Source organism: Hyalella azteca, unplaced genomic scaffold (assembly GCF_000764305.2).
Source record: "Hyalella azteca isolate HAZT.00-mixed unplaced genomic scaffold, Hazt_2.0.2 contig5407, whole genome shotgun sequence".
Taxonomy (NCBI): domain Eukaryota; kingdom Metazoa; phylum Arthropoda; class Malacostraca; order Amphipoda; family Hyalellidae; genus Hyalella; species Hyalella azteca.
In genome coordinates, this window is record NW_025935599.1 from 481,206 (window position 1) to 492,010 (window position 10,805).

Here is a 10,805-nt window from a genome sequence, read left to right on the forward strand (position 1 = left end):
CTGAAAGAGGTGGTTGTGTGACAGTGCTTCGGATAGGTTGTGATCAATACCTGCTTTTTGCACCTCCGTTGAAGTGTCTAAGTAGTCGATGGGAAACATAATATTTTTATAGGCAGAAATGATTTTTGTGAATATTTGCATTATTTTGAAAATTCAATTGTTATGATGGTTAGGCCTAATTTTAGTGAGTAGTAGAATATTAGCCTAACTACGTAAAGGACGAGCAGAAACATGTAAACGGCACTACATCCGTACATCGTTTGAGTAACAATCAATTTTTGTTCAGTTTTGTCCGAAGACCTGCTTGGGTTTTCACGAGTCAGCTGAAATACTACTTCAAATTTGTAAAGAATTTGTTGCCCTGCAAACGTTGGTAAATTAAACATTGATCTAATTGTTAAATTAAACATTGGTCTAATTAATCGTTAAACTTTTCGTCAGTTTAAACTCGTTCAATATTTTGATTATTTAATTTAGAAAATCCTCCAAAGTATCGATACTTTAAAAATTCAACAAAGTATATTCAACAAATTCAACAAAGCTTGGCACATGAACAATATTGAAAAAATGTCATAATTGCAAAATGTTTAGGTAAGATACACATGAACAATATTTTTGAAAAAAGTCGCATGAACGATGTTTGAAAAAAGTCTCATGAAATCTTATTTATTCATAAAAAGTCGCGTGAGCGATGTTTCAGATTCAGGTGTATGATGAGTATTACTATGAAAAGACCCATCCATCATCACCTTTTTCATGGTACAGTGAATCCCCACACATAAACGATATTGCGAGAAATGCCTCATGCAAGCTGTTTAAAAAATGACACATGGACGAAATTTCAAAACACTGCATTTACTGAGCATTGTAGCTCAGCTGAGCTGAGTGCCTCGTTATAAGGTACCTAGCTGTTAGCACATTTCTAAATCCAACAAATCTTATAGATAACTTTAATGTTTTTGTGCTTAACCTATAATCAAAAGCAGGTGTTATTAGTGTTTGATGCCCATGTTCCAATCCCATAAGTTCACATCACGTCCATATCAAAGCTGCCTTAGGGTTACGGTGTTTAATTACAAGCTTTCATATCGACCACTTTTGAGCGATCGCTGCTCAGGGTTCCTATACAAACTTGGAGCGAGTGGAGTATCTTGGATACCGGCCACCTATGATAAGGATGCTGCTCCTGTAATGACACACGAATCACTTCTCATCTAGCCAAATTTTCATTAATGCGATAAAATAAAGGTACGAAATGCTCTTTGTAGTATTAGAGTAATACATGTCACAAGGTTAGAACATCTAAATATTTCCAGAATATTGAGCTAACATGAATTGGTTGAAATGAAACTGCGATTGCGCTTCTACATGTATTAAAACAAAATGAGGACCTCCTAATGTGAACAAAATTATGTGTATAATATGTATACATATCATAATATTCGTAATTTCACGTTAATCGATGAAATCCATTCCTCCTCCTATTATTCTGTTTCCTTATTAGTGTGATGTCAATGCGCATAATTTAGTCTCATAGACTACTTCTTAGCCACACTCAGGCCTCCAGCTCTCCTATAGGTAAGAAGACCGAAGCGCGACCCTGCGTAGGTTTGCCGTACGTCTCGCGGACCGCAGCCGGTCCCTCGGATTGCTTGTAAACAAATTAGGAGCAGCTTACGACCTGGCGTGTCGGCCCAGCTGACTCGCTAAGTGAACGTAAGTACTTACGCTCTATTTTCTTGTCTATGATTGGTGGTTTTTGTTTGAAAGGCCGTCAATGATTGGTTGATGAACTTACGATCTCTTATATTTTTTTGAAAGTATAGGCCCAGGGCCTATACTTCCAAAAAAAGTTAAGAGATCGTAAGTTCATCAGCCAATCATTGACGGCCTTTCAAACAAAAACCACCAATCATAGACAAGAAAATAGAGCGTAAGTACTTACGTTCACTTAGCGAGTTTTGAAAGTATGGTCCCAGATGGTGCTGTAGAGATGATTTACTTATATCATTGCTGGAGGGTGTAGCTATCAGACCACCACCACCTCGGGACAAACGAACCTGCCAATTAGCTTACGCTGCGGAAGTTTTTCGGTCGTATGTGAGCTTATGAACACTGCGAGGAAATTCTTGATTTCTTTAACGTCCATTCGCATCTCACATTTACCGATTTTTAATCGATAATGTATGTGCCAGTCCCTCAGATATTAATAGGTAGATGATTAGACTTCAGTTAACTTGCGATTTCAGTTTCACTTGCTGCTTGACTTTGACTCCATTGTTGACGCAACATCGGTATTATAGCGGTGCGGTTTTCGTGCTATAATCTACCTCAAAACTCCTAAAATTGCCGAATGGATTTCTATACCACTAACGGCAATCCTGTGAGGGCCGGTACAGGGTAGAGGGCAGGCCAATTTGGCAAGCTGCTGCTGCAATATGGTACCTACATCAGTAAAAGGCTTGCAGCAGCAATATGCTCCACCATAAATCAGCTGCGGCAGCAATAATGTTTCATAAGCAATAAGCAGTAATAAGCTACCCGCTTGACGTAATCTTATCGCTTCTATATGCAGATCTACTAGACTCTTCAGTGGGTCGAGCTGACTTTTTTTATGAGTTTTTAGGTTGTGTAAGTGAAAAATTATCTTTATGTTTTGTGATATCCAGTGAAATTAAAGATAATAAGTTATCGCCAAGTTTGTTCAAAGTAGACTCCGGGATCCAATAAGAAGTGACTTTCCTTTGCGAAAAAGATGGCCGAGTATGGAGGTGGAGTCGTTGCCACCACAGCAGGATATAATGTGAGCGTGGCCAGCCTTAGAAATATTTACATGACGACTACCAGCAACAACTCTGCTCATGTGGACGTCAAAAAAAGGCCCACCAGCGATAACTCAGCGGTTGTTGGCAGTAAAATAAGGCCTACGAGCAGCCATTTTGATGGTGTGGACGTCAAAAAAAGGCATACCAGTGACAAATCTGCTGGTGTTGCGGTCAAAACAAGGCCTATCAGCTACCATTTCTCAGGTACTGATGTCAAAACAATGACTACCAGCGACAACTCAGCTGCTGTTGACGTTAAAACAAGGCCTACTAGTAACAAATTTACTGGTGTTGACGTCAAAGTAAGGCCTACAGGTGAGAAGTCTGCTGGTGTTGACATTAAAACAAGCTCCGTGAGCGACAAATCTGCAGATGTTGACTATAAAATAAGGCCTACCAGGGAAATCTCTGCTATTGTTAATTCTGTTGGTAGAATGTCACTCAATAACACCAACCGTCCAACAGACAACAGAAACTCTGCTGGTGTTAAATACCTCAGCAAAATGTCAGTTACCAAAACCAATCACTCTACAGACAGCAGCAACTCTACTGATGTTAGCGTTAGTAAAATGGCAGTCACTAACAACAACCACTTAACAGACACCAGCAACTCTGCTGATGTTGTTAGCGTTAGTAAAATATCAGTCAGTACCACAAACCACTCAACTGAGAGCAGCAACTCTGCTGGTGTTGATAGCGTTAGTAAAATTTCAGTCACTAACAACAACCACTTAACAGACACCAACAACTCTGTTGGTGTTGAAAGCGCTCGTAATATGTCTCTTGGTAGCTCCAGCGGGATCCCAGTGAACACTCCTGACGCCTCGACGAGTGAAACGAGCATAATTTCCGTCAATAACAATGTTCTGTCGATTCAAACTGATGTTGAGGGAGCCGTTCCATTTATCGCCAACGAACAAACTCCACATGATGCGCCCAAATTCAACAAAAGCAATTTGCTCCTTAGCTTGAGGAAGAAGTTTGCATCAAACAAGAGCCAGAGCACCGCGGAGGGGGTCAGTGTGAGAGACGAGTTTGGTTTGAGTGATGGAAGAGAAGGAAGTGATGGTAATGAAGCAAGTGATTTAAGAGAGGAAAACGATGGAAGAGAACTAAGTGGCAAGGATAGGTTTTTATCAGGAACGCTACCTTTGACGCGCAGCACAGCCGCTGGTCAGCAAAACTACTTTTCTCTGCGGAGGATAAGGCAGGTAAGAACGTTAACATTTACCTAGTCAGTTGATATCATGATTCTACATGTCTTCTGTTGGTACCAATTGATGATTTTGTTTCCAGTTGCATCATTATAGCTGTCAGTTGCTATCAATTGAAGATGACCGGTTCCAGTTGTTGCCAATTTATGACTATTGCAGTAAATTTCAATTGATGTTTGTTGTTTCCAGTTGTTACCACTTGATGACAGTTCTGTAGATCAATGATCGCTTAAGGGTGCACGCAATTAATAGGTTTGAAAATTTTAAAGATTGCGAAAAGTCAATTATTAACTATTTTAAATGTTATTTTTTCAAAATATTCAATATATTTATTTGGTTTTAAATTTGAATGGTTTCACTTATAAACACAAATTATTACGAAATTCGTTATAAATTCTCTACATTCCATCACATTTCTTAGCTATCAAAAAATGCATGGATTAACAAAGCAGGTTCAAGGAACATATCGCAGAGAGATGTGCTTCACAGGTGATCTCTTTCCACTCTTGCCCCTTGTTGTTTTTGGGTTAGAATTAAGATGTTGTTCACATTGATTGCTCTGCTCTCATGTAATGCAAATTTGCTATGCCATGAGACTTCGATCATCACCCTTAGTTAGGTGGCTTCGATTTTTCCATTTCAATTGCTGGATTATATATTAATTTCCAAAGGAAATATTATAAATCGTTTAAGAACCACGCGGTTAGAACCGAAAGAACTTTCTGCACATTGCAAGTTACGAGCTTAAAGTAAGTAATAAAGTCAACAGTAAAGTGATAAATCAATTAAAATTGATTACGTTCACTTTGATAAGGCACAGTTATCTTGATTAATTACAGGACAATCCCTATAGCAATGGATTAAGACTTGTGAAGACACAAGGAAACGCTGATTGAAGTTTGAACATATTGGGACATAGCTGTGAATGTTTGCAATACGAGCTCAAGTTGCTATCCGTCGAACACGTCAGCTTTTCCAGTAAACAGCAATGTCACATACGTCACTATAACGTATTTTGGAGATATGTTCTAATCATCTTCGGTATAAAATTAATAAACTCCACCTTCTGGCTGCCAAATGCGGTTACATGTTTCAAACATATTTCTGCTACCCACATGTAGAAAATTAAATTCGCCATGCAAGATGGTTCTGCTGGAGGTTTTGCGCGTTTTAACTTAACCGAACCATTTGGCCTCTGTCTCTGAGTGTATATAGCGTGGCTGCCGTCTCTGAGTGTAGCGTCGCTGCCGTCTCTGAGTGTAGCGTGGCTGCCGTCTCTGAGTGTAGCGTGGCTGCCGTCTCTGAGTAGTCTCTGAGTGTAGCGTGGCTGATGTCTCTGAGTGTAGCGTCGCTGCCGTCTCTGAGTGTAGCGTGGCTGCCGTCTCTGAGTGTAGCGTGGCTGCTGTCTCTGAGTGTAGCGTGTTAAATCCTTCAGTGATATTTGTCAGCTTACTTCAGTGATGATGTCGCCTAGAAGTCGTTACTCTAACTAAATTGAGCTTCCGCTCAGGTAGAAGAGAGCTGTAATGATAATATTGAATGCCGTACTCAACACTCCACACGTTTTTAATTTTGTGTCGCACTACGGCCGTCTATACTTTTCCTGATATGAAACTGACTCCTGTAATCTTCAAGGAAAAGTCGACATTACAATGAATTTTTTATGAGTTAAGTTGCCCAACGGCAATAGACCGACAACATGCGTGAAATTTACGACAGCGTTGAGGAATGCGATGGGCAGAATTTTTTTAATGTTTGATGTTTTCAGTCCTAAGATGAATTATTTTGACTAGTTTAAAATGCCGACATGGGTCACGATTATTGTTGGGAAGAGGTATTTTATGTCTAAGCTACTTTTCATTATGACATTGCAGATGAGTGCACAAAGTAAGCACGTGTTCGAACTAGGATGTACGTGAACTATGTTGTGGGTCCACTGATAAGCTATAGTCTTATCATCGATAACGTCATGGCCAGGTATGCCAAGGTCTGTCTCGCTCCTCAGTTCAATATTGAAGCCGACCTCATACTGCGTCACGCTCCAGGTATGCAATAGGCTAATCCTTGTTACACCTGAAGCCGGAAGTATTGCTACTCGACGTACGCTGGACAGTCTTCTTATATCTCGAGATTTGCAGCAACTGATAACGAGAATGATTAGTTATTTGTGGATTTTTTTTCCTTGTAATATATATGAATAAATAAAAGGTTTATGGTGTATTGTGAATCGTTTCAACTCGTTCCAAACGAGTTAAAGTAACGAATCTGCACGACGCACGCATCTGCACGACGTGAATAACACAGCGCCCGTACAACACAGCGCCCGTAGAAGGCAGCATTGGCCCTACAACACAGCGCCCGTAGAAGGCAGCGTTGGCCTAACGCAGCGCCCCTGTCACTAGACGCGTCCAGGCTCCGGTGTGACTCCGGTGACGTCGCCTCGTGGCGGCGCCTCCTCAGCGCCGCGTGCCGTTGACAAGTTGAGTTCATCCGCACCGCGATCTGGTGACCGAGATTAGGCGTTTGCACGCAGATCTCGCTACGAGGCGACTGCATCACTTAATTTATGCAAATTGCATTTATGTTGTTAATGTATACAGACAGGCAGTTCGAGTGACGTTATTAGTGACTGTTGGCACGTGTTTTTTTCCTATGCTGGCCATAGGGTCACTTCACGTATGGTGTTTGTGATGTGATTATACGCAGAGTCGCAGTAAATCGTTCATTTTATTCGTCTTCCTTGCCTGCTGTTTTCAAGACAAATTAACATTTAGCAATTGAGCCGTTGAAGCTGTGAGCGTATTCCGCACAGTATTTGATTGCATAAACTGAATGGTCAGCGTCGTTAACGCTTGTGCATTCAGTGAACACTCCGAGACTGCCATTGATGAACGCCTTTCTCCAGCCGCTACTCATGTGGAGCGACGGAAGGCCAGCTGCTTTTTGTAATCTCCTCATGTTTGCTGCGGCCTCCGCTGCACACTTTTAATTCACCACATTCGTCCTTGGGGGCCTTCAGGATTGCACATCGTATTGACGCTTCATATTGGCCTTTGCTGTATTTTCTAGCCTGCTTTATTGTGTTGTTCTTCTTCTCATCTTCTAACATTATCGTGTTAAATGTGACATCGATCTTCGTTTCTCCTGCCTTTTCATTTTAGTCTGCAATTCTTTCTCTTATCAATATCTCGATTACGACAGCATCTTGTTACTCTTTCCCATTGATTATATTTTAATTATTATGTATCCTTTCTTCCTTCTGTAAATCTCGTTCTAATTAATACTTCATTATTTCATAACTGTGCTGATGGATTTGCTACTACTGTCAGTCCGGTGTTTAAAACGACTTATTACTGCCATCATAACTGTGTTGGTGGTGATCTTTCTTTCTACTGTCAAGCCCGTGTTAAGAACGACTTATTCCTTCCATCATAACTGTGTTGGTGGTGATCTTTCTTTCTACTGTCAGTCCTGTGTTAAGAACGACTTATTCCTTCCATAATAGCTGTGCTGGTTGTGATTTTTCTTTTTCTACTGTCAGCCTCATGTTAGGACCTGCGACTTCTTCTTGTCTTGTGTCTCGTTGACGCAATCGAGCTCTGATTATCAATGCAGTGGACGGCGCTGCCATCCATCACTCGAGCAGCATCGCTCATCTCCTGGAGACGGTCAGTGAGAGAACTCAGTTATGGTATAAAAATCCAATTATGGCATGCAGTTGTGCTAATTTTCAAGTGTAAAATTATGAAATTGAAATTCATCTTAATATAGTGTGGATAGTTCTCCATCAACCTGCTATCTATATTGATTCAATAACGGTCGCTTAAGACGGCAATTAGAAGGGCATAGCTCGAGAGCGCTTTCTCTAATTTTTGAGTTTTGTCACATCAAGTCGCATCATCATCAAGACGAAACGCTCGGTACGAAGCAGAAAATTGCAGCCAATGCGGCCAATTGAGTTTATTGTAGAGCTGGGCAGCGCTAATTTGAAATGTAGCGGGCGCTACCGCTACCGCTACATTGCTTTAAAAGCAGTGCCGCTACCGCTACCGCTACATGTAGCGCGCTACTGCCCACCTCTGGTTTATAGTGCCGTGCTGGTACAACTATGGCCTCCCACGACTTTTCTGCGTTCATTTGTGACCGCATTGACGTTTATAGTCGCGTTATGCGGGCATGAACGACCTCTGAACTGAAGAAGACCTTGCGGCTATAAGGCGTAGTGATGTCACCACACGCGTTGCGTCAAACCGGCGACTCGCGACCTTCAAATCCCAGCGCGATGGTTAGGTCCTGCCACACGTTACTCATAGCCTTCATACCCACACCCTCCACGATGGTTAGGTCCTGCCACACGTTACTCATGGCCTTCATACCCAAACCCTCCACGATGGTTAGGTCCTGCCACATGTTACTCATGGCCTTCATACCCACACCCTCCACGATGGTTAGGTCCGTGTAATGCAGGCAGTGGTCTGTACTCGTCCACCTGTCTGCAAACAGCGGTCTGTACTCGTCCACCTGTCTGCAGGCAGCGGTCTGTACTCGTCCACATGTCTGCAAGCAGCGGTCTGTACTCGTCCACCTGTCTGCAGGCAGCGGTCTGTACTCGTCCGCCTGCCTGCAGGCAGTGGTCTGCAGTTGTCCACTTGTCTGCAGGTATGACGCACGCCACCGCACACTTGTTCCGCAGCGCAAGTGTTCATCGCAGCTCTCCCCTCAAGCCTCATATCGTGCATTAAAGTTTATGTTTTTGGTCTCACTTGAAGCACACTTTCAGCGCACATTGTGTGTCACGTTATTCGGGGCTCGGAATGCCTGGTCACTTGAGCGGTGAGCATTAGCAGCCTATGAGTTCAACGAAGATGTCTGCGACATACGCATATCCCCACAAAATACGATACGATAATATCCCCACAAAAAGAAATTCTGTTGCAATTTTTTCTAGGATTTTACACAGAATTAATGACCGGACTAGTATGCGCAAGCCATGCATCTCGGTCTGAGCTCGTCTCCTGCTTGTAGTGTCGGCAGATTCTGTCGCATCCAGCGTTGGAGACCGGCTAGGGAGACGTAATTATTGCTCTGCTTGCGCTACTTGAAACGCGTTGAACAAAGAAATGCATGCAGTGAGTCACAGCTGCCCGTCTCACGCATAATAACACTTCGAACACCTGCCTTGCAGGTACATTTTTTGTCCAGACGACCATCATATTTGTTACCCAACACATCCTACACCTGTACACTGTACAGCCCTCGTCAGTAAGGCACAGTTGCTCAGCATGCGCATACTGACCACGTACAGACCTCGTCAGTGTCACCGTCGTATAGCATCCCTGCACGGGACGGTTTGCAGCTATTGAGGTAAATAAATACGTCAAACATCCTCTCATCTAAATACGCCAAACATCCTCTAATGTAAATACGCCAAACATCCACATGCCTTGTGTGTTGGATGAACTGGAAATAAATGGTTGTCTGCTTCAACATAGTCGTCGGAGACCACCTAATTACCAACGTTTGAGGCAATTACCTCGTTTATGCGTTAACATCGTACGTTAGCAGCAGTGCGTCACAACCTTGCTATAGGAAGAACAATCTGTGGATAAAGGACTGTCACATTATCAGTGTCACAGCTGATTACTCCGTAGCACAATGGCCCCCGCTCGACCTCCCGCTCACCACCACAATGAAATACCATTTCACTGTGCAGTGTGGTGGATAAAGTCGTGTGACATGATGTGCGTGATGGATAAAGACATGTGACATGATGTGCGTGATGGATAAAGTCGTGTGACATGATGTGCGTGATGGATAAAGCCGTGTGACATGATGTGCGTGATGGATAAAGCCGTGTGACATGATGTGCGTGATGGATAAAGATGGTCAGCTCAGTGGTGGTCAGGTCACGATGGTCAGCTCAATGGTCAGGTCACGATGGTCAGCTCAATGGTCACGATGGTCAGCTCAATGGTTCAGGTCACGATGGTCAGCTCAATGGTCAGGTTCATGCAGTTGCACGCCGCCCGTGTGTGCTCCTGCATACGTTGCCGCGACTCTCGAACTATATTTACCCCCTTGAGAATTTCTGGACGTAAGATCTGGTCCTTTTAATAATATGTGGTTCTTGCTTCACTCTTTGAAACTTCGCTCTAAATAATAAAAGTTTCAAGTATGAAACTGCGCTCTAAATAATAAAAGAGTCATGTATGAAACTGCGCTCTAAATAATGAAAGATTCAAGGATGAAACTGCGCTCTAAATAATAAATGCTTCAAGGATGAAACAGCGCTCTAAATAATAGAAGATTCAAGTATGAAACTGCGCTCTAAATAATAGAAGATTCAAGTATGAAACTGTGCTCTAAGTAATAAAATATTCAAGTATGAAACTGCGCTCTAAGTAATAAAAGATTCAAATATGAAACTGCGCTCTAAATAATAAAAGATTCAAGTATGAAACTGCGCTCTAAATAATAGAAGATTCAAGTATGAAAATGCGCTCTAAATAATGAAAGATTCAAGGATGAAACTGCGCTCTAAATAATAAATGCTTCAAGGATGAAACAGCGCTCTAAATAATAAAAGATTCAGGTATGAAACTGCGCTCTAAATAATAAAAGATTCAAGTATGAAACTGCGCTCTAAATAATAAAAGATTCAAGTATGAAACTGCGCTCTAAATAATAAAAGATTCAAGTATGAAACTGCGCTCTAAATAATAAAAGATTCAAGTATGAAACTGCGCTCTAAATAATAAAAGATTCA

The 10,805-nt window shown here is 42.0% G+C and overlaps 1 protein-coding gene across 1 annotated transcript in view; it reads left to right on the top strand.

Moving 5' to 3' along the window:
* Positions 1 to 2,573: 2,573 nt before the first annotated feature.
* LOC108682451 (rhophilin-2) overlaps positions 2,574 to 10,805 on the top strand; it is a 31,657-nt gene continuing 23,425 nt past the window's right edge. Inside the window, exon 1 of the mRNA XM_018171617.2 lies at positions 2,574 to 4,036. Within this exon, the coding sequence (XP_018027106.1) occupies positions 2,756 to 4,036 (1,281 nt within the window). The 5' untranslated portion in view covers positions 2,574 to 2,755. The remainder of the gene's footprint in view (positions 4,037 to 10,805) is intronic.